At 37.1% G+C, this 24,798-nt stretch overlaps 4 protein-coding genes across 9 annotated transcripts in view; 2 read left to right on the forward strand and 2 right to left on the reverse strand.

Annotated features, from left to right (window-relative positions):
• The window catches only part of sgsm1a (small G protein signaling modulator 1a), a 766,057-nt gene that overhangs the window by 189,714 nt on the left and 551,545 nt on the right, over positions 1 to 24,798 (forward strand). The window lies entirely within an intron of this gene.
• dao.1 (D-amino-acid oxidase, tandem duplicate 1) lies at positions 1,782 to 10,211 on the reverse strand. 2 transcript variants are annotated; one of them, NM_001033740.2, is given in 11 exon segments: positions 1,782 to 3,088; positions 3,164 to 3,262; positions 3,332 to 3,449; positions 3,586 to 3,668; positions 3,737 to 3,841; positions 4,207 to 4,261; positions 5,803 to 5,868; positions 6,004 to 6,080; positions 9,405 to 9,519; positions 9,627 to 9,833; positions 10,147 to 10,211. In NM_001033740.2, coding segments are annotated over 10 exon segments (1,047 nt in total). In that variant the 5' UTR covers positions 9,821 to 9,833; positions 10,147 to 10,211; the 3' UTR covers positions 1,782 to 2,953.
• Positions 11,982 to 22,785, reverse strand: dao.3 (D-amino-acid oxidase, tandem duplicate 3). 4 transcript variants are annotated; one of them, XM_087251583.1, is made up of 13 exons: positions 21,517 to 22,785; positions 21,278 to 21,371; positions 20,868 to 21,108; positions 17,754 to 17,949; positions 17,556 to 17,670; positions 17,073 to 17,149; positions 16,147 to 16,212; positions 16,000 to 16,054; positions 15,080 to 15,184; positions 12,894 to 12,973; positions 12,661 to 12,778; positions 12,493 to 12,591; positions 11,982 to 12,408 (listed from the first exon to the last, which is right to left on the reverse strand). In XM_087251583.1, exons 4-13 carry the CDS (start codon positions 17,945 to 17,947, stop codon positions 12,256 to 12,258), a joined length of 1,062 nt encoding a protein of 353 aa, XP_087107709.1. In that variant the 5' UTR covers positions 17,948 to 17,949; positions 20,868 to 21,108; positions 21,278 to 21,371; positions 21,517 to 22,785; the 3' UTR covers positions 11,982 to 12,255.
• ssh1a (slingshot protein phosphatase 1a) overlaps positions 22,535 to 24,798 on the forward strand; it is a 92,297-nt gene continuing 90,033 nt past the window's right edge. For both annotated transcript variants that reach the window (XM_087253348.1, XM_087253346.1), the window contains exon 1: positions 22,535 to 22,834. In XM_087253348.1, coding sequence (XP_087109474.1) covers positions 22,754 to 22,834 — 81 coding nt within the window. In that variant the 5' untranslated portion in view covers positions 22,535 to 22,753. The remainder of the gene's footprint in view (positions 22,835 to 24,798) is intronic.

The raw sequence follows: 24,798 nt of genomic DNA on the forward strand, positions 1-24,798 counted from the left end.
AAATAATGAATTCTAAATTAACTTCAATAAAAATATAATATAATATAATATAATATAATATAATATAATATAACATAATATAATATAATATAATATAATATAATATAATATAATATAATATAATATAATATAACATAATATAATATAATATAATATAATATAATGTGAATGCAGCTTGTAAAAGTGAATAATTCATCTTTAATAAAATCTGTTCACAATTTAAATATGATTTCTTTATATTGGTATGTGATTCTGGTATGATTCGCTTGATATTAAATAGAAAAGGCTGCCACCTCAAGAAGTGAATGTGCATGTGATATACTGTAAATGGGTGTGATAACAATAAGACATAAATAAAAAAAAGCTTTAGATAAAACTATTCATTAATAATGCCAGCATCTGATTCTTTATTGAACTCTGGCAGAGTAAATGGCTGACTTTCATTTTAAATATAATATTAGTAATAACAAATATTATACAGTATTGTAACCTTATTTTTATTGCAGTATCAACAGGCTATTACAACAAATAGAAATACAACAACTGATAGAAGTGTAGTACAAGCCATACAAATATTATTTTTTGCAACAAGAGAAATGTAACCATTATTAAATAAATTTAAAAAGGTGGAAGTAAAAGAAAGACAAAGAGAGAGAAAAAGAAACTAGAAAAATAAAATAAGGGCACATGACAAAAATAAAACAAAATAAAGCACAAGTTTTATAAGTTTTAATTGCTTACTTGTTGTAAAAGTCTGTGATTTTTAAATACAGTTCCAATTCACGTTTTTAAAAAATGGGCTTACAGAGAGTATATTTGCATTTGTGTAAAAAAAAAAAAAAAACTTTTCCAATAAATAAAATGAGGTTTATGCAAAAAGTTGAATCAAGGAATTGTTTTTCTTGAATATAAAACCCCAAAACAACATGTCCATAGCTTAAAGAAAAATACCACAAACCTTTTGGACAAGTATTGTAACCTTAAGCCGTAAGATCTGGCTGCAGCTCTCCTGAGAGAATACCAGGGCAGTTGACGATCACATCAGCACCACAGGCTGACAACTGGACAACATTTATTATAAATATGATTTAGAAATCACTCCAATATGCTGATTTGTTTATTGAGAAACATTTATCATTATTAATGTTAAAAATAGATTGATAAAAGCAAACAAGATAAAGATTAAATAAATCAGTTATTAGAAATTAGTTATTAAACAATAATAGTTAGAAATGTATTGTAAAAAATCTTCATTCTGTTAAACAGAAATTAGAGGAAAAATATACATGAGGGCTAATAATTCAGGAGGGTTATTAATTCTGACTTCATCTGTGTGTGAAGTGGTGATTCTTTTTAATAAAAAAAACAGAAACACATTCTTTTAATCCTTTTACTGCTCTTGATACAGCGCCTAACAGTATGTGCAAGAATGTGGTTCCCTAAAAATATGAAATATGTCGCAGCAGAAGTCAAGACTCATCAGACCTGGCAATGTTTTTTTTTATCCAGTTTTGGTGAGCCTGTGCTTAATTGTAGCCTCAGTTTCCTGTTTCCTGTTGGCTGACAGGAGTGGCACCCGGTGTGGTCTTCTGCTGCTGTAGCCCATCTGCCTCAAGGTTCGACAAGACCATTCAGAGATGCTCTTCTGCATATCTTGGTTGAAACTAGTGATTTTTTTGAGGTACTGTTGCTTTTCTGTCAGCTCAAACCAGTATGGCCATTCTCTTCTGATCTCTGGCATCAACAAGGCACCTGAACTGCCGCTCACTGGATATTTTTTCTTTTTCGGACCATTCTCTGTAAACCCTAAAGATGATTGTGTGTGAAAATCAGATATTGATCAGCATATAGATCAGATATAGATTAGCAGTTTCTGAAATACTCAGACCAGCCCATCTGGCACCAACAACCATGCCACGTTCAAAATCATTCTTCCCCATTCTGAGGCTCGGTTTGAACTGCAGCAGATTTTCTCGACCATGTCTACATGCCTAAATGCAATAAGTTGCTGCCATGTGATTGGCTGATTAGAAATTGACTGATTAGAAACGAGAAGTTAGACAGGTGTACCTAATAAAGTGGCCGGTTAGTGTATTTTGATGAAACACAACACAATTGGAGGTTACATATAAAGAGTTTTTACTTTTAAAGTCATTCCTAGCAATATGTCTGCACTGCATTAATATAATGAAGTTATACTATGGGGTTGTTAAGTGTTTGATTCTAATTGTCTGATAAAAGTTTTAGGGGGTTTTAGTGAGGGCCGCACAAAATCCTGCAGTTAGATAGGCCTGTTCTGTGAATATTTCTAATGTTTCTAATATTCACATTAGTTGTATGCCAGAAAATTTAAATAAAGCAACCAACAGAAACATTCAGTTTGATTAAATGAAATTTACTTAGTCAGTGACAGGTAAAATTGTAAAAGTCCCACCCTCTTGTGAATAAGACCAGTGTTGATTTTGTAGATAAACTTGATCAAAGGATTGACCGACTGATAAAATTAAATGAGAACATAAATCAGGGCACCAGAAACGTAACAAAAAGAAGAAGAGGAAAGCCAGAAGAGCTGCTGTGTCCCAGTTCATCAAGACATTGGTTAAGACAAGTTTGTGTAAAATAAAAAAAAACTAAATCATAGAAAAATACAAGTTAGAGCAAAGTATTGTAATTTAGCTGCTCGTTTAACTTTCCTTGGAGAAGAATAGTCCAGCACTGGCATTGCCAGACAGCTACTGTGATTTGTTTTTTGCCATTAACGGCACACACCACCATACACAATGATAATGCTGTCAAAAAAATTATGAAACATTGGACAACTCATGACGCATATCACCAACATTACATAGTAATAATTATATCGTAGCTTTTTGAAATCAGATGTACATGGGATTAAGGAAAATATTGCTGATGTCTGATTAATGATAACACTGTACAAAGGGGCTCAGATCTTTCAGAGACGTGGTTTAGCCTGTGATGTTAGTAATCCTTTCTGCTCCAGGAACTGTCCAAATAGCCGAGCAGCTTCCTCAGCACACCCACGATGGATGGTCAGCCCAAAACCTCCATGTCCATAGTTATGGATGACCTGAGTGAATGAAAACAGCATGGCATGTGAAAAGAGGAAATGTTATGAAGATTAAATGCTGCTCTTTTCACTCACCTCAAATGAGTGTCCTCCAGATCGTATTGATTCTCTCTCCAGTCTGACTTTACTGCGTGCAGGTCTGAGACCAGTCCAGTCTTCTACTATCCGCGCATGCTAGACAGAAAAGATGTTTTGTTAGGAAATTCAACACTTAACAAATAATAAAATCATCTGATCTTCTACCTGTAGACTGGGCTCAAGTTTGCAGGCGCCTTCCCAGATTTGTTTATGCTCAACAGAACTGTTCATCCGATTCCAGTTTCCCACTTGGAAAACTCCTCCAACAGTGACCAAACGACTCCTGCGGAAGTTTTTTTATATTTATAGAACTTTTTAATATCTTTTATAAGCTTTCGTTTTTATATTTTCAGTTTGTTTTAAATTATATTTATTATTTATTTTAATTTAAGCAATATTATCAGCATAAAGAGATCTACCCAGGAATGATGTACGGTGTATTATAGGTTCCTAATTTGGAATCATGCGTGATGACCCAGTGCTTTAACCAGGGGGCGTCTACCTGTTGATAGAAGTGAAACGAGATCAGCACAATTCTGTTACATCTGTGAATATGATTGACTGACTAACCTTAATGATCTGTCCTCTGGCTGGCTGGAGCTCAGGATCAGGCTGCAGTTCTCCTGAGCGGACACCAGAGCAGTTGATGATCATATCAGCACCACTGTCTGACAACTGGACAACATTTATCACATTATTAAAGATGTAGATATCACTTTAATAGGCTGATTTAGAGCTCAAGTGTTAAAAAACATTTGCGCTGCATAACATTTGATAATCAAACGTGTTTGATGCATTAAGGATTCTCTGATTAATGTAAGTTTCTAAAGAACAGCATTTATTTTAAACAGAAATCTTATGTTCTGTTGTCTAAACTGACAGTTTTAGTTTAAGTAAACAATTTATTTGAAACAAAATATTACTAATCCCATATACTTTTGAATGTTGGGGGGTGTGGGGGGTGAAGAAAGAAAAAAATACTTTAAAATAATTTTTTAACAAAGAAAGAAACAAGGAAATCCTCTTTAAAGATTTCAAACCTCTTTAAATGAATCAATCTTCCTCTGAAAAAAACTGACCCCTCTTTGATTTAACCTGCAGAAAAGCACATCAAACAAATTGTCAGAGACTGCTAATCCTTGTTTGACCCGAAATAGTCTTGGTGCATATGAGTAACAATTGGACATGCATGTATAAGATGTGTACTTTACTTGGACTTTTATTTCATTGCAGACAATACAACAAACATTTAATGTGTTCCTCATGATGTTTATTTTTATTATTTAAATAAACACGTATTCCAATCCTGGAAAAGAAGGCAGCATATAGTGCTCCAAAATCTTGACATGCTTCCCAGCATAATGGTGCCAGCACAGAAGTGCAGGTTACCTTTGCCAAGGGCACTGACACAACCTCATACCATTACAGACCCTGGCTTTTGGAATTGTTGGTGGTAACAGTCTAGATCAGACATGTCCAAACTTGGTCCTGGAGGGCCGGTGACCTGCAAAGTTTAGTTCCAACCCCAATCAGACACACCTGGGCTGGCTAATCAAGCTCTTACTAGGCTTTCTAGAAACATCTTTGCAGGTGTGTTGAGGCAAGTTGGAGCTAAATCTGCAGGTCCTCCAGGAACGGGTTTGGCCACCGCTGGTCTAGATGGTCCTTTACCTGAAATACTGATTAATCTGACCACAGAACATATTTCCACTGTGTGATGGTCCATCCCAGATGCCTCTGAGCCCAGAGAAGTTGACAGCGCTTCTGGACACTGTTAACATAGGGCTTCCTTTTGGCACAATATTAACTGGCATTTGTGGATGTAACTATATATTGTGGTACTTGACAAAGGTTTGCCAAAGTAGTCCTGAGCCCATGTGGTGATATCGGTTTAAAATGAATGAAGATTCTTGATGCAGTGCCGCCTGAGGGATTGGTTGTTTAGCTTAGGTTTGCGCACCTGTCTTTTACGCACTGCATTTTCTCCAGATTGCCTGAATCTATTAATTATGTTAATCAATTTACTGATTACTAGCCCTAAATTGCTCCTGTCCCTACGTTTTTTGGAATGTGTTGCAGGTCTTAATGACAGGAAAGGATGTATATTTACAAATGAAATCAATCTGACCAGACAAAACATGAAATATTTTGTGTTCATGTTTCTGCCATGAAATACAAGTCAAAGTAAATCGGAGATCACTAGTTTCTTTTTATTTGTGTTTTCCATACTGTCCCAACTTTTTTTGATTTGGGGTTGTAAAACATACTACGTATAAAAATGCTTTCTAATAAATCAATAAATAAAAAAATATTTGGGGGTGTGAAGTCAGTGTAGTTTTGTTGTAGAAGAAAATGGTCAAGTATTGTGGAGTTTTGTTTACCACAGTACTTGTTTTACGCATTCATTGAAAATCCCAATAAAACCACATATCAAAATCTTTTGACAACGCTATTAAAAATGTAAAATAATAAACATATTGTTAAATCATTTGTTCTACACTTTTCTGAATGCAATAATTATATATAACATTCTAAATCTTGGACTTCACAGATTTTTTCAACTCCTTTGAATATTTAGTTATATTATTGTAATTCTTTTTTTTTTTGTTACTGATAAGATAAGAAAAATCTCTCACCAATCCATGAGCCAGGGTAAATACGACTTTCCTTCAATTACGAGAGCAGTGTTAAACCAGCCAAAACTGAAAGAAACATAGGACAAATTCAAAAGTGACTACATTTACAAATCCAATTTATGACCTGTAAAAATTATTCAGTTTTATTCTGAATCAATCTCCACAATCTTCAAGGGGGAAAACAGCAGAACAAGAGGTCACCTGAAACCCGGGAACATCTCTAATTCACGTTTAGAAAGCTGACGAAAACCCAAAACAGCTTGTTTAAATGAGGGCTCCTGTAAGAGAGGAACAGAGAGAGAGCTATTTTTACAGTCATCTTGAAAGTAGGCTGAAAGTGGTTTAAAGTGGCAAAATTGCTTAAAATTAAATTCATCATAAAAAAGGTTGCATTTCAGTTTAATGTAAAATAATAACTTTCATTTTTATTTCAATATAAAAATTGGAAATAACCTGCAGTTCTTGCTAGGAAAACTAAAGTTTTAACAAAACATCAGTGAATTATATATTTACTTTTTTTAAGATAGAATACAGTGGAGCAGAAGCGATGCGTAGGCGTGGTAGGTAGTGCTGTCGCCTCACAGCAAGAAGGTTGCTGGTTCAAGCCTCGGCTGGGTCAGTTGGCATTTCTGTGTGGAGTTTGCATGTTCTCCCTGCGTTCGTGTGGGTTTCCTCCGGGTGCTCCGGTTTTCCCCACAAGTCCAAACACATGCGGTAAAAGTGAATTGGGTAAGCTAAATTGTTCGTAGTGTATGTGTGTGAATGAGTGTGTATGGTTGTTTCCCAATAATGGGTTGCAGCTAAAAGGGCATCCACTGCGTAAAAAAACATATGCTGGATAAGCTGGCGGTTCATTCCACTGTGGCAACCCCAGATTAATAAAGAGACTAAGCTGAAAAGAAAAATGAATGAATGAATAAACAGTGGAGCAGGCTACTTCAGTGACTTCAGCTTGAGTGATGGAGGAATGGACCTCTGTTTTCCCCATCTCTGCTTCCTCAAAGGAAGATATGCCAATAGGATTAATGAGATCCTCAATGCACTCCTTCCACTTTCCAACAACATCCTCAGTTGAAATCAATATTGTTGGTGAAGCATTTCTTCCCCTTCCTGAAGCACCAGGCAGTTTGCCAAAATATCGGTCCAACAATAATAATCTTTCATGGCCTCCCTGAACTCTGCCCAGGTCCAGGAGCTGTTGCTTTCATGACCAACTGGGGAGTAGCACACTTGGTCTGTCCTTACCCATCAGCTGCCTTGAAAGGCCTAAAAGCCAACCAGGTCTGGTTAGTAAGGGTGCTTTCACACCTACACTTTTGTTTCGGAACGTGTCTCGTTTGCCCAGTTAGCGCGGTTCGTTTGGCATTTGTGAACAGGGCAATCGCGCTCTGTTCCGCGCCAAAGTAATCGCTCCGAGATCGCTTGAATGAGGTGTCTCGGCTCGATTGAAATGAACCCTGGAGCGGTTCGATTAAAGTGAGAAAGCGATCCGATCCGAGCGCGGTTATATCACAGTGTTTTATGGATATGTAATAGGCATACGGCGATATAAGGAGAGAATTATGAGTATGGCGGGAAGTTTCGCGAGTCTCCGGATGCCCGCAAACGAGTGATGATCTCCCGGTAATCTTGCGTCTCCCTCCCGGTCCTCAAATAGGCATCGTCGCGCACCCTTCTCACCCCTCCCCACCGGGTCTCTCCTCAGACACATCGCGTGCGCGCACCCTGTCAATCACCACCAAAACCCCACCTCTCCTGACAGCTGAGCGGGATGCTGCAAAATACACTGACACTCTGACCAATGTAAGGAGAGTTTAGTCGTACGTGACTTGTTTTAGCTCTTTTGGTCCGATTAGAAACTTTGCAGTGTGAAAGCGATCCGCTCCAAGAGCAAAGAGCAACAATGTAACATTTGTAATCTCTGTTTCGGAACAACTGAATCGATTCACAGGTGTGAAAGCACCCTAAGACTCCTTCAGCTTGACGGCATCCCTTAGTTCTGGTGTTCACCACCTGATTTGTAATTTGCCGCTGGACCAGAGACCTTTGCCACATAAAAAATTGGTTTGAGTTGGAGAACGTAGATCAACTCCTGGCAGTGAAGGAGCCTCCACCTCTAGCAGTGGACTCAACCCACCACCAGCTGGTGTTAAGTTAACAGCTCTGCCCCTCTTTTTACCTGAGTGTTCAAGACATACAGTCTGAGATCGGATGAAAGATCACAAAGTCAATCATCGACCTCCAGTCTAGGGTGTCCTGCTGCACTTATGGACACCCTTATACTCGATTGTGGTGTTTGTTATGGAAAAACTGTAACTAGCACAGAAATACAATAACAGAACACTAGTCGGGTTCAGATCAGTGAGGGTGCTCCTCCCAGTCATGCCTCTCCAGGTTTCACTGCCATAACACATATGATTGTTGAATTCCCCAGTAGAATGACCAAGTCCCCTGCCAAAGTACCTTCTAGCACCTCTTCCAAGGGCTCCAAGATGATTGGTTACTCTGCACTGCAGTTCAGCCCAGAAGCACAAACTACAGAGTGAGATATTTCCCCAGACCACAGGTGCAGGGAGGAAACTTTCTTATTTAATGAGGTAAACTCCAACACATGGTGGCTGACCTGTGGAATGATAAGCAAGTCCACACCAGCTCACTGCCTCCCAATGTGAGCAACTCCACAGTAGAGGAGAGTCCAGCCCTTCTCCAGAAGTTGAGTTTCAGAGCCCGAACTGTGCTTAGAGGAGAGACCAACTATCTCTAGTTGGTACTGTTCAACCTCCTGTACAACCTCATCCTTTCCTATTAGTGATGTGACACTTGATATCCCAAGAGCCGGTTTCTGTGTCTAAAGATTGGGTCATTGTGGCCTTCGATCACTACCAAATACACATTGCAATCTTCTCCTAGGTAGTTGGGTTATTCCTTTCAGAAACTGGCCAGACTCTGCCTGAAAGAGCGACATAGGACCATTGTCCTATAAACCCACCACCTGCAGGAGGAGCCATAGGGATCCAGTATATTGTGGATTGGTTGAAGGACAAGGCCACAGTGACCCAATACTTGGACACAGAACCTGGCTCTTGAGACAGGAAATATATATGTAGTATAGCATGCAGTTAGAATTAGTTTTCATTTCTTTCTATTATATGATATACTGTAGTTCTTTTTCTGCAGTTTGCATATTTTAAATGTGTACCCTTGTAATATTCAAAATAACTCCAGCAACCCAAGGGACAGATTATTAAGGTGATCATTAAGCCCCCTCCTCCCTGTAAAAACATCTCTTATCAGAGGAATTGTGTGAGGCAAGAACAATAACAAGATCACAACATAGCAATCAATGGTCCAATCAATTTCAGATGGACACAAACATGTCCTGCACAATTTTTCCTGTTTACCAAGTGTTACACAGTAACAACAGAGACTATTACAACTTCCTTTTTATGCCAACTTTAAATGCCCATGGACACATTTTGTACACTAATATCAATTACCTGGCAATATAAAACAGAATGCTTTATCAAGACTTGAAGTTCATTATGTACCATTCTCTAAATTGCAAAAACAATGACATTACATTGGAAAGTTGACATTCTCACCGGCATTGGTTCAAAACACAGATTGTAGCCAGACTCAAGGAAGATTCCCATTTTGATTGAATCTGGCGAGTTGAGAAAACTCAGTAGATAGTTAAACGTCTCTTTGTTCCATTGACTGAGAATAGAAAAGAAAACATTTTATTTGCTGCTACGTCATACAGCAATTTATTTTCTTCTGGATATCTAAGGAAAAGCATGTGCTTTAGCTGACTGAAAGCTCACGTTTCTTTGACGTTGCCATTGTCGTAGAGATAGGGCTGCCAGAATCCAGCTGCCCCGTCGCTGGTGGTCAGAGGGGTGAAGATATCAGCATAAACCTCTATGGTGAGAGGAGAGACTCTGCTGTGGAAGTGCTGGTAGATGCTCTGAGCAGTGGAGAGACCGATGACCCCCGCACCAATGATGCATACTTTCATGACTGCAGACAGGCTAAAGAAAAGATTTTTAAAAATCCATCAATCAGTTTTTATTGAATGATTTACACTATATTGAGTCCATCCAAAAAAAGAGAACATCTTTAAATGTAAATTTCCATGCAGTCAATTTTAACTATTACTTTATACTAAAATTAATAACTATTCAGTATGTATCACTGATTGAATAAAGCATTTTATCTAATGTACAGCTGAAAATAACTTATATTCTACATTTATGCATTTGTAATTTGCAATTGTATCTTGCATTGTATTCAATAAGCCCAAGGCTTATAAAAAAGGCATAAGACGTGGACAGCATCACTCACCAAACTTTCTTCTTGTCAGCGTTGTTCTTAACACGTCCTTACCGTCTCTCTTGCATGCAGGTAATGAATCGCATGCACGTCGTAAACTCACTTATGATCTTTTTTGTACATTGCGTAACGTCAGCTCTGACGTAGAGGTGGTGCTGTTTCTTTTTAATCACCCTCAAAAATGCCCAATTTATGGACTGAATTGCGAATAAGACTAGTTATTCTATTTACATGAGAAAAAAACGTGGGAGATATGTTGTTTGTTTTTAGTAATGGAGGTTTTGCAACATCTTAGTCACTCTAATATTTTGTCTGCCTGTTTTGGTCATTGATTTGCTCAGAGCCTCTGGTTACATCATTGCTCCAGCAGGTGGCGAAAATGCTTGATTGTTGGAGTCATGTAAGTAAAAAAAACATTTGTTTTTGAGTTACGTTGACTGATTAAAATGTACAATTGCGGATATTCGAGAAAGAAAAACTACAACCCAAACATTTATTGTAATATTTTTGCAGCTATGTGAGTCATTGTTGTTAATTCGAATGTTATTGGGGACCTTTTCCTTCACCTTCGGAGTGTGGGATTGATTGATTGACGTGTTTGTTTTTAATCAAGCAGGAGTGAGGATGTGTCAGTCACGTAGCCCCTATGATAAAGGTACAGAGATTGTCTCATACATGAACTTATTTGTCTTATTTTGACCATCACCCATCAAAAAGGCTTTAAGGCTAAGCATAATCCTCTGTTGGTTGTCAGCTAATCAGTTTTTGGCCAATGCAATCAATTATTTTACATGAGTTCAACATCCAGCTGTGTAAGAAAACATACAAACTGACCTAAGAGGTCATCCATTGCTACTGTTTTGTTTTTAAAAGAAGAAAACATTTTACAATAAACTTTTAATGCAAATCTTGGACCTTATACTTGAAACAAAAATAACCAATAAAAGATGTTGAGCACCAAAAGTGGCCCATATTAAAATTGATCTGAATACTATTTTGGTTAAAATAGTCAAAAAGTGTGGTTATGATGACTAGCTAATTCAGAATAGTGCTTAAAATGTCACTAAAATGCATTTAAATCTTATAATTCAATAGAAGATTAGGGATATAACTGCAAAAACATCCACTTTTTAAGAAAAAAGAACCACCGCTTGCACAAGGCTGGCTACGGGTCTGTGTTCAAACCTTTTACAGTAATTGGTCCAGACTCTGTGGAAAGCTTCTTGCTGGTCTTTAGTCTTGTGTTTTGTGTCTCACTACACAGTAGCCAAATATCTCAGTTGAAATTTGAGCCACAATGGACATTTTACTGTATAAAATAGATCTCTTTTACAAAGACAAAAAACTCAGCCACTAATGTTTTTACTGAATCCAATTTCCAAATTAATTTCCTTTTTAATGATGCTTATCCACATCACAAAAGTTGGAAAACACTGTGAACACAATGAAAAAGGCAATGTGTTAAGAGAAGGGTTGTATATTTGATATACAGTGCTCAGCATATTTGAGTACACCCCTGTTTGAAAATGAATATCTTTATCCATTTCTCAGTGAACATATGGGTGATATATTTTGATGCATTTGAACAAAAACAGATTTATTAAACAGATATATTTAAGTAATATTTTAGTTACAGAACATATTTAGAAATGGAAAGATAATACATTTAAATTTATGACAAATACTGATGAAAAAATATAACCTACAGCATTTTAACAAAACTCTATATATTTTTTTATTTAATATTTTTCCCTAACATATATGGGGTACTCATATATGCCGAGCTCTGCACATGTGGATAATAACAATAAAATAGAAATTTTAAAAAGCACAATACTATACATTAATTCTTTATTTAATTCTTTATTGTATATCAAAAGAGCAAATTGCTGACAATTCAGTTCTGCAATTTGTTTTTAAAAAATTAATGAGTGATAAAATAGATCATTTAAACAGTGACATTAGGCTACAGCAGATCCCAGTAGTCTGGTACACATTTTTGCACTCAGTGAATTCATTATCTTATGGAATCAGTCTGACAGCGGTTATGAGATTAAGGAAAAATATTGCTGATGTCTGACGAGATTAATCATAACACTGTTCAAAGAGGCTCACATTTTTTCAGAGATGTGATTTAGCTTGTGCTGCTTGTGATTTAGATTGAACAAGCAATCCTTTCTGCTCCAGGAACTGTCCAAAGAGCCGAGCAGCTTCCTCAGCACATCCACGATGGATGGTCAGCCCAAAACCTCCATGTCCATAGTTATGGATGACCTGAGGGAATAAAAACAGCATGACGTATGAAAAAAAGAGATGTAATGAAAATGAAATGCTGCTCTTTTCACTAGATGAGCTCACCTCAAATGAGTGTCCTCCACATCGTATGGATTCTCTCTCTAGTCTGACTTTACTGCGTGCAGGTCTGAGACCAGTCCAGTCTTCTACTATTCGCGCATGCTAGACAGAAAAGATGTTTTGTTAGGAAATTCAACACTTAACAAATAATAAAACCATCTGATCTTCTACCTGTAGACTGGGCTCAAGTTTGCAGGCGGCTTCCCAGATTTGTTTATGGTCAACAGAACTGTTCAGCCGATTCCAGTTTCCCACTTGGAAAACTCCACCGACAGTGACCAAACGACTCCTGCGGAAACAAACAGGTCTGAAACACTGCTAAGATCACATTTTGCTTTTAAAAACAAAACTCTGACTCTAATATTTTGTGAATAGGATATGATTTTGATCATAAAGATGCTCACCCAGGTATGATGTAAGCTGAATTACCCCTAGACGAAAAATTATGTGTGGAGATCCAGTGTTTTATCCAGGGAGCGTCTACCTGTTCACATACAGCACACAGTTTGAGGGGATGTTTTCACCCCTATTGATTTTTGTTGTTTTTTTATAAATCAAAATTTGTAATGTTTGTTTTACTAGCACACATTGTTAGTATTGAGGGAACATTCACTTGTTCCAAACCAGTCTGCAATTCTTTTTTTTGTTCTGTTGAACTAAAAAGCCGATATTTAAAATATCTTTATTCTGAGATTACCAATCGTGATAAATACAAGGACATGTAAAGTAAATTGCAACTCAAAGCATTTACTGGGGCACAGCAGGTTTTTACTGGAGCACATGCCCTAGTAAATAGGGTCCTATAACAACACCCCTGCTCTGGATTTTATTAGATATCTCATTCACAAGCTACACAATAAACCTCTCACTTGAATAGTATGAGAAGTATGATTATTCTGCACATGTTTATTATCTTAGTACATCATGTTGTGTGTACAAGTTTATGTGCTTTATGAGGACACAGAGTTGTATAATGACATGCCTGCCTATGACCAGTCTGGCGTGGTGGCGTAGTGGGTAGCGCTCTCATCTCATATTAAGAAGGTTGCTGGTTTGAGCCTCGGCTGGGTCAGTTGACATTTCTGTATGGAGTTGGCATGTTTTTCCCATGTTCGCGTGGGTTTCCTCTGAATGCTTCGATTTACCCCACAGTCCAAAGACATGCACTATAGGTGATATGGGTAAGCTCAATTGTCCATAGTGTATGTGTGCGAATGAGAGTGTAAGTGTCTCCCAGCAATGGGTTGCAGCTGGAAGGGCATCAGCTGTGTAAAACATATGCTGGATAAGTTAGCAGTTCATTCAGCTGTGGCGACCCCTGATTAATAAAGGGACTAAGTCGAAACGAATATGAATAAATGTCTATGACCTAGTTGTACTCTGCTAAGGTGGTTTACAAGGACATGGCATGTGTTCTCCTAGTTCAAAATGCTTAAAAATTATACTTAATGAGGTCTTTTAAAAATAAAAATGTAGCACAGATTTCCTGTGAGGGTGGGGTTTAGGGTAGGGGTGGTGGCCAAAGCACTTTTCACAGTATAAAATACACAATGCCTATGGAGAGTCCTCGTAAACCATATATACAAGTGTGTGTTAAAAAAAAATTGAGGAGACTTTTTGAACCTAAATAAGCCTTGCCTACAATGTAGATATCAGAAAACAATTGAACTTACTGAATTTAATTAGTCGTGGATTTAGGCATGGGGCAATATCAGCAATCTCCCAGGGCAGTACAGGGAGACGGTGCAAATAAAAGTGCCCCAGTAAAAGCTTTGAAATAAGATTTACTTCATGCAAGTGTATTGAGTGGTTATCCCAGAATAAAGACGTTAGGGGATATTCATAGTTGGCGCCTTTTACACATGCAAGTTTGTTATTCTGTATGTACCACCGTAACAACGCTGGTTTAAACAAATAGAGGAACGCACACAGAAAACCATTTCCGCATGCCTTACACATGCTGCTTCTATTCCCAATTGTTTACATGCATGACGATAGGGATCGACATGCAAGTCGACAAAACTAAAGTTTGTATAATGATGTACTAAACATGGCTATGAAGCAGAAAGGAGGAATAATGAGTCGGGGAGGCAACTAAGACTTCATAACATTAATTCTCTGCCATAAGCCAGGTCTAAGACAACAGATAATTCTATAAAACATATTTTTTGTATTCTAAAGAACCCATAAAGAACTTATTCATGCAAAAGTCGTGTCTTTACATTGTTTTTCAGTTACATTTAGGATCGACTTCTCTTATTTATTTAGAAAATTACTTGTATAATAATAATCATAATAATAATACACAAATTGTTATACTTATTGAAAATAAATAAGTATATTTAAATGTATTTATAATAATTATTTAAATGTATATATTTAAAATATATAATTAAATATTTAAAATATATATATAAAGTCAGCCACATAGTGCCTTTATTTCTTGGGGGAGGAGGTATGTTTGGAGTGGTTCTGCCCAGGGTGCCATTTAAACTAGAACTGCCAGTGGAATTGATCTAATATATTTGGCACCTTTCACACAATCCAGTGAAGACAGAGGGAATTAGGCAATTAAACCATTAAAAGTCACCTTAATGATCTGTCCTCTGGCTGGCTGGAGCTCAGGATCAGGCTGCAGCTCTCCTGAGCGAACACCCGAGCAGTTGATTATCACATCAGCACCACAGGCTGACAACTGGAAAACATCATACAGTATATTGCTAGTGTGACTCTATATTCTTAGAGTAACTCAAATGAATTATAGTGCTGCTATGCTTAAGTCAAAGGTCTCAAACTCGATTCCTGGAGGGCCACAGCTCTGCACAGTTTTGTTCCAACCCCGTTTAAACACAGCTGATCCAAATAATCAAGTGTTCAAACGAATCTTAAACACCTTGATTTGTTTCTGCAACTATGTTTGATTAGGGTTGGAGCAAAACTGTGCAGAGCTGCAGCTCTCCAGGAATTGAGTTTGAGACCTACGATTTAAACTGCTAGTGAATCTTTGAATACACATTTTGTGTGTAATGAATTACAAATTGTTTAGTTACTGTAATTTAAGTACTTATTAAATAGAAAAAGGAAAGGGACAACTTTTTAGGTAATCTAATGCACTTGCAGTTCTGTGTAAATAAATTTAGAGAATCAGAGAAATTATATAATTTTGAATATAACATTTTGGTGCATTTTGTAATTTTATTTCATTTGTTTAACTAAAAAAAGATTGTACATGCTTAAGGAAAAAAGCTATTAAGAAATTAATCATTAATTTAAAACATTACATGGTTTGACAGTCTTTTTTGCAAAGTAATTATATTTCTTTTAAATATGCTGTTTGTTATTAAATGCCTTTTTAAATATAGCTAAAAGCCATCTCAGACTAAATTACTTTTCAGACAAAATATATGAAGAAAAATATACTGTATTTTCACAGGGTGATGTTTTTCTGAATAAAGTATCTTAATCTAGAGCTTTATATTTACTCAAAATAGGGCAAAAACACATCCAAACCTCTTTAAATGAATCAATCTTTCTTTGATAAAACTTGACATTTCTTTCTTTTAACCTGTTAAGAAAACAAGAAAATGATTCATATGTGTTCTAGATCTTAAGTTTTAAAAATATACATGCATTGTGTACAATTTGTGCATCTCTCACCACTCCATCAGCCAGGGCAGATATGTTTTTCCTTCAATCATGATAGAAGTGTTGAACCAGCCAAAGCTGAGAATAGATGGTAATGCAAAATGAAAACATGACCCTGAGATCAGTTTCATTTAATTTAAATGGAAAGTCAAAGTTGTCAATAAACACAAGCACCAGCGGCTTTTTCAAAATATAAAGTAATAGCTATTATATTATATTATATTATATTATATTATATTATATTATATTATATTATATTATATTATATTATATTATATTATATTATATTATACTCACTATACCGTATTAGAAATAAAATACAGTATACAGTATGTATTTAGAGCCCAGTTTTTTAACCAAAAAGGTGCCATGTTTACATTATTTTTAGACAAAACCTTTTTTTTTTAAATTCAGAAGTTTAGAGAAAGCAATATTTGAGCTGTATGAGAACCCAAAGTTTTCGTTCATATAATTTGCCACAAATTATAAAGTTCTATCTGCGTTCTGAATGATTTTGAGATATTGAGCTTCAAATTGTTTGCATTCCGTAGCAAACAGTACAGTATGTGTGTAAGATTTGTTTTTTTAAAAGAAAAGTCTTAAAATGTAAACAACTTATAAAAAAATCCCATAATGTAAATAAGTTGTCATTTTATAAGAATATGTAAATAACTCAATTTTTAAAATGTCAGATAGAACCTTATAATTCTAAGGTGACGAATTATTAATCACCTGTTTCTAAATGATCTGTCTCTAAAAGTGAGGGGGACATACCCCCCGTCCCTCTGTTTGCTACACCCCTCGGTTAACAAATGGCTTGGTCTGAGTTAAAACTAAATTAATAATTAATTGGTACAATTAAACCAAATATTGCTCCACATCTTGTACAAGACTCTGACCTTGAAACAATGTTTCAGATTTGCGTATGTAATAAGTACCTGTAACCCGGAAACATCTCTAATTCACGACTGGTCAGTTGGCGAAAACCCAGCACTGTGTCTTTAAATGAGGGGTCCTGTTGCACAAGAAGCAGATACAGAATATGTAATTGTTCAATAAAATGTAATTTAACATGCAGCTACATGGGATATTTTAAAATTAAGCATTTAAAGGAATAGTTGAGCCAAAAATTAAAATTCTGTTTCATTGATTCTGCATGTACTTCTTCCCAACTTTTATGAGTTTCTTTCTTCTGCTGAGAGGATATTTTGAAGAATGCTAGGAACCTTTAACCACTGACTTCCATAGTCCATTTTTCCTACTATAAAAGTCAATGGTTACAGGTTTCCAGCTTTCTTATGTGTTCAACATAACAGAAAGTCATAAAGGCTTTGGAACCACTTGAGGCAGAGTAAGTAGTGAGTAAATTGTAATTTTTGGGTGAACTGTCCCTTTAAAATGGGAAACATCAGTGTTCTCACTGCTGCAGTTTCAGCGCACAGATTGTAGCCAGACTGAAGGAAGATACCCATTTTGATTGAATCTGGAGAGTTGATGAAACTCAGCAGATAGTCAAAGGTCTCTTTGTTCCATTGACTGAGAATAGAAAAGAAAACATTTTATTAGCAGGGTTCTTCAGGATATCTCAGAAACAGCCTATGGACAGATAAAAGGCTCACGTTTCTTTGACAATTCCCTTGTCGTAGAGATAGGGCTGCCAGAGTCCAGCTGCCCCATCGCTGGTGGTCAGAGGAGTGAAGACATCAGCATAAACCTCTATGGTGAGAGGAGAGACTCTGCTGTGGAAGTGCTGGTAGATGCTCTGAGCAGTGGAGAGACCGATGACCCCCGCGCCAATGATGCACACCTTCATGACTGCAGACAGTAGAGTGCCTTAAAAGTGAGCATATTTGCTGCATATAATAGGTAATTTGTTAAAGGACTAAACTTCTAATTTATCTAATATGCAAGTGAATTTAGCTCATTCTTTGAGCTCAATGCTGCCAGATGATTAATCTTGCAGCTGACTTAAAGGGGGGGTCAAGAGTCTATTTTTAAGACTTGGTTGTGTTTATGGGGTGCAAAGTAATGTGTGCTCATCCTTCATTTATAAAAAAAAAAAATCACATAATTTTTCATATTTCTTACATTAAATATATACAGCTACTCAGCTAACATGAAAACCACTGTCATATTTCCAAGGTCCTCCGAAAGGCTGCCCTCCAGAGGCTCTGATTGCTCAGCTAACATAATGTGCTGTGATTCACAGACTGGCTCCACGTCACCAAAAGCGTCACACCCCGATAAGTACGCGCTTTGCCTCTGCTTTGTAAATACTGTCAGTCAGTGTAGCTGTATTAGTTTGAGCCTGAATCAGACAAAAAATAAAAAGAAACCTTATGGCTGCTCTTTAAAATAAAATCTGACAAGTGTCTTTCACGGGGCGATGCAGTGGTGGAGTTGGTAGTGCTGTCACCTCACAGCAAGAAGGTCGCTGGGTCGCTGGTTCGAGCCTCGGCTCAGTTGCCGTTTCTTTGTGGAGTTTGAATGTTCTCCCTGCGTTTGCGTGGGTTTCCTCTGGGTGCTCCGGTTTCCCCCACAGTCCAAAGACGTTTGGTACAGGTTAATTTTCCGTAGTGTGTGTGGATGTTTCCCAGAGATGGGTTGCGGCTGGAAGGGCATCCACTGCGTGGAGGACTGTGACTGTTTACATATGGATTTTAATGATAAATATGAATTTGTAGCCTAATTGTTAGCATTGCGAAACAGCATTTCCCATTGTTCACATTCTTGTTTACATCCTTGCTACAACATACCATTAACGCTAGAAACTATGCATGTAATAGATCAGTTTTAACAAATCAAAATACTTACAGGTTGTGGCTCACAATCCACAGCTTGGACTATTATGGTTGGAGCTGCTCCTTCTTTGAGGAGTTTAAGCTGAATCCAACACTGAACTGGGAAAGATTCTGTAAGCTGTCCTTTGTCAAATGCTAGCTGTATATTTTTTTATAAATCTCTGGAACAGAATTAAAATTAAATTGTAAGCACTTCTCCCTTTGTGTTGTGTCCTTTGGAAGCCCAACACAGAAACAGAAACTCTGTGGAAATAGCAGCATTTGGACGACATTTTAGCTTTCTGTGCTATAATGTTACAGCGCCTCTGGCCATGGCTCTTAGCTCCTCAGGAGGTGTGTGCCCATGGTGTATGCACATAGTCTGAAGCATTTGTGATTTTACTAACCCGGATTAATTTTTTTTTGTTTGTTTGTAGTCCCTAAACTTTGTTTGCTGTAGGCTATGCTAAGCTAACACTGTAAAAGCCAGTGTCTCCCTTTGCATTGAACTTTGAGCATATTACATTCAGAAATAATGTTTATGTTCACAAAGCTTTATTACACATCAACTAAAACTTAAAACATGATATTGCAGTGAACCACCTCTTAAAATATTGATTAATTTTAATGTACAAAAATAAAAAATCTAGAGAAATCAGCTAATACTACACATGCAAGACTGACAAGATTGGTTTTCATTATTGGTCACTTTCATGTGAGCTTAGTTGAGTAAGCAATTCTCTGCATGTAAAGCACTGCTGAAAAAAACTCACCTTAATTAAGCTGTCTAGTAGAAAACTAGTGCAAACAGTCCTGCTTCTTTTCCTAACATGCAATGCCTCAAGACTGCATCAAACAGAATCTGAACTTACTAATTAACTTTATTCCCCACATTGCATAACATACACGATCAAAAACTGCAGCCATTCAATTGCTTTTCTTTACACAAAGCTTGGATTATAGAGTAAAGTCCACCAGATTGTATTAGAGCCAGACTTGGCGTCTTCTTGAGGTCTGTTTAATATTTTACTTGAATAAACAAATTTTAATATCAATAGGGGAAGCTCATTTAGATTTACTATCTACATAATGACAATGCAGACTTTAGAACTTATGGAATGAATAATTGTAATTAAATTAAATTAAATTGTTCAATCATTCATTTTGCAGGGGTCGCTACAGCAGAATGAACCACCAACTTATCCAGCATGAGTTTTACACAGTGGATGCCATTCCAGCTGCAAACCAGGAGAACATGCAAACTCCACACAGAAATACCAACTGATCCAGCTGAGGTCAGTGACTGTGCTAACCACCCTATATTATATTATATTATTATATTATATTATATTATATTATATTATATTATATTATATTATATTATATTATATTATATTATATTATATTATATTATATTATATTATATTATTCAGTCATTTTCTTTTCTGCTTAGTTCCTTCATTAATCCGGGGTCGCCACAGCGGAATGAACTGCCAACTTATCCAGCACGTTTTGACGCAGCGGATGCCCTTCCAGCCGCAACCCATCTCTGGGAAATATATTATATTATATTATATTATATTATATTATATTATATTATATTATATTATACTATATTATATTATATTATATTATATTATATTATATTATATTATATTATATTATATTATATTATATTATATTATATTATATTATATATCCACAACACCTTATTGCAACTGAAATTACTTTTTTACTAATTACAAATTTGGATTTTGTGAAAATATATTGAATGCAGTGGCGGACTTAATGATTTGGGGGCCCTAAGCAATTCCAGGTATGGGGCCCAGGCATTGAAACTCGATACATTCTTTTTCTCTATAGATAGATATATATTTTTTCTGTAGATATTTTTTTATATCAATATAAACTGCATGTTAAAAATGAATTTTAAGTGGAACTTTTTCATCTCACCCGTCTTTCAGATGAGACGTTAAACCGAGGTCCTGACTCTCTGTGGTCATTAAAAATCCCATGGCACTTCTCATAAAAGAGTAGGGGTGTAACCCCGATGTCCTTACGATCATGGCCTCCCAATCATCCCCATCCACCAAATTGGCTCTATCACTGTCTCTCCACTCCCCCAATAGCTGGTGTGTGGTGAGCGTCCTGTGTCCTGTGGCAGCCGTCGCATCATCCAAGTGGATGCTGCACCCTGGTGGTGGTGTGGAAAGTTCCCCCTCATGATTTTGAAGCACTTTGGGTGAATGGCCATATACAAGAAATGCTCTATATAAAACACTTAAAAAAAACTTTTATCTTCTTAATGTAAAATTAAATACAATAAAATCACACAAAAGAGAAAAACAAGTTCACAAACTAACCATATGTACAGTTATTCAGCCATATTTGTGATTAGATTTTAAGATTTGTATCATGTGCAGTATTTAAGGAATGTTCCACTATTCACGAGGGCCCCTGGTTTTAAAAAGAAGTTATGACATCAAAACATTAATGGTTATAGACAGATTTGACAAAATTTTTCATAAGTTATATAATTAATTTTAATTTTTGGCATTGGTCAGGCCCCAATAATTTCCCAGGGGTCTAAGCAGTTGCTTACCTTGCTTATTGGTCCACCTTAAGTCCACCCCTAATTGAATGTATAACCTACTACAGTCATACAAGCCCTTGAACCCTAATTCCTATATGGAATAACTGACTTTCCGTCACAAAAACTAATTATTATTTATTTATTCTGACCGTTTGTCATATTTTAAAAAATAACTGCTCTAATAACAATTATTTTTATGTGAAATATGGAAGAAATGTTATCAGACCGTTGTAAAATAACACAAATAACAAACACACTTAAGTAAATCCACTAAATCCAGAGAAAGTAAAAGGTGGTCTGTTTCCATAACTATATCTTATGGTTTCAAATTTCTGGAGGGCAGCAGCTCTGCTCCAACCAGCTCCAACTCACACCTGCTTAATATGTAGTCTCTAGTAATCTTGAACATCTTTAGTTGGATCAGCTGTTTGATTAGGATTGAAATCGATTTTGAGTTAATGATTACACACAGTGACAGCAGTGGCCTGAATTATTACATCGCTCCGCCAGTAGGTGTTGTCAAATATGTATTTTTGTGCAATTATGAATCACTTCAGTCATCGACTCACCAATTGAACTGATTCACTACTCGACTGAATCGATTACCACCGCAACACACTCCTTTAAAAACATCTTCAAATAAGTTATTTTAACTTTAAACTAATGTTGTCAACTGCAGTGTATAGCTTTTTAAAAAAGCCTAAGATTGATACTTTCCACACAGGAGAAGTTCTCCATGTTTATTCAAATATTCAACGTGATTCAAAACACTACTGACTCGCTCAGTAAAAGGCGTGTTCCTTCAGTAATCTCAACCAATGATATTCATCCTCCACATCCAACACTCGAAGGCTATTGGCTCCTGCTAGAATCAATCATCACGACAGAACGCAAGCCACTCACTTTGAACAGCGACAAGCAAAGAAAGCCGTTCACATCAAAAGATTCATTCAAAACACCGATTCGTACGAACACACCGCTAATGAACAACTGTGGGCATCAGTAGCGGTGCGAGTTTGAGCCCCATGCGGTAGTAAGTGAGTGAGAGAGTGAGAAGCACCAAAACAACATCCGGCTCATGTCAAAACGGAATCAACGATACAAACGAGCCGCTCAGCCATGGCCTTTTAACAACAGCGAGCGCGTGGAGTCGCAGCGCAGTCCCCGAAGATCTGCCGGGGGAAATCCGCTAGCCGGTTTAGCTTGTGACAGATAGACTGGCCGTTGTGCTGGGAGGTTTCCATCCATGGCTCTGGTCACTCTGCAGCGCTCGCCCACTCCCAGCGCCGCGTCCACTTCCAGCACCGCCACCACCAACGCGGGGGAGGTAAGCGGAAATGAGCACGAGGTGTGGGAACGATGTATTCCTCAATAAAAACATAACGGGACGCTTATATATTTCACTCACGTAGGCCCGATGCTAATACAGCTCAGGCGGTAGAGCTAAACAGCGGGATGCCATCAGGATATATGTGGGATTGAACGCTGTGTCATCGTGTTTATCTGCTCAAATCACACTTGGGCATTTTCTGCACTACTTGATGTTATTGACCTCAGTTTTACTTGATCATTCACATTCATCTTTTGGGAAGGTGTTTAATCAGTGCTGTAGAGTAGACAACTTACAGGCAGTGTTTATGGTTGTGGTTGGATGGAGCTCGATGCTCTTGTTGTGTTGGATGCTGATCAAGTCTTTCATCAAGAGAAAGTGTTTGGCAGTGATGTTAGCTGTTTATTGCTAGATGTTTAGATGTTTATTGAGCTAATGGCTTGTTTATAGGCTGTCCTGCAATTTGTTGTGTAGATAATATATATGACTTAACATAAAACTACCCACGAAATACTGCTTTAGGAGTTTTCAGTGATAACAGAAGGTGCTGTGTGTATGTTGTAGTAATATGGTATTATACAAAAATGAACGACGCCTTTGGACTTCAGATGTCAGCTGTCTATAATTTTACTTTATTTGATGCAGGTCACTACTGTGTTGACATCACGTGATCAGTCATGTAATTGACTTGAGTCATTGTGCAAGGTGCATTGCAAAGCAAAAACTCATTAAAAAGTTGTCCGAATCTACTGGTGTTTTTATTTTTGGGCAGTGTGCTTTATGGTCTTTATCTAATACCCTCATTAAATAAAGAAACCAGAATCCTCTCTTGGTTATATTTCTTAGCTAGAGTTTTGTTTAGGGCTATCTTTTGGAATGTTGTTCAAGGAATAAATTAGATTCATATGTTACCACACAAGCTAACTTGATGGGTTCTGCTAATGAAGCCAATGTCCACTCCAGTGAAGAAAATTATTAAAATATAGTTTATAGAAGAATAAAAACAAATACGAGAACAAAACAAAATCCTTTACTTCATCATCCGCTGAGAATAAAGGGCCTAAGACATTTACTACAGAGAAGTCAAGTTTTATCACTTCATTTTTTGCTGGGTTCCAGGACATTTCGGGCTTTCAAGAAATGAGCGAGCTGATGCAGCTACTAAGGATGCTTTGAAGCAAGTGGTGAACAAACGCCAAACTCCTCCATCAATGATGAGACCTATTATCAATGGGTTAGATTTTAAACAAGTGGCAAGAGGAGTGGATGCATTGCAAAATAATAAATTATTACATTCAATTCACCTTTATTTCTAGTGCTTTTACAATGTAGATTGTGTCAAAGCAGCTTTACATAGAAGATTTTTGTAAATTGAAACTGTGTCAGTCCAGTTTTTAGAGATGCAAAAAACCTGCATGGAGCACATTAATGCATAATACTATGTAGGGCTCGACAATAAGGACTGCCCTCGGGCCAGTGTACAGAATGTTACTGGCCCGATCGGGCCAGTGCTGCCTTTTTGCCTGCCAGATCGAGCCAGAGCTGCGTGCTGCGACTGTCTGTCAATTGTGTGCAAATACAATCTTACGGTGCTCTCACACATAAACGTTTGTTTCGGAATCTGTCTCGTTTCCCCCGTTATGTTAGTTTGTTTGGCATATATCCAGCAGTTGCGCTCAGCGCTCGCATCCGCGCCAAATCAATCAGTCCGAAATCGCCTGAATGAGACGGTCTCTGCCCTATTGAGCGGATCGATTGTAGTGAGAAAACAAAACAATGCAACGAACTAACGACCCAGGCTATGTCACAGTGTATTATGATTGTGTAATAGCCATATATACGGCTATATGACGAGAGAATGATGAGCAGGGCGAGAAGTCATTCTTATCGGTAAATGCGAAAGTGAAAGCATGCTGAAATATTAAAGAGAGCTGTTTATCCAGCCTGATCTCGGTTTATCC

This window comes from Danio rerio, chromosome 5 (assembly GCF_052040795.2).
Source record: "Danio rerio strain M-AB ecotype USA chromosome 5, GRCz13ab, whole genome shotgun sequence".
Classification (NCBI taxonomy): domain Eukaryota; kingdom Metazoa; phylum Chordata; class Actinopteri; order Cypriniformes; family Danionidae; genus Danio; species Danio rerio.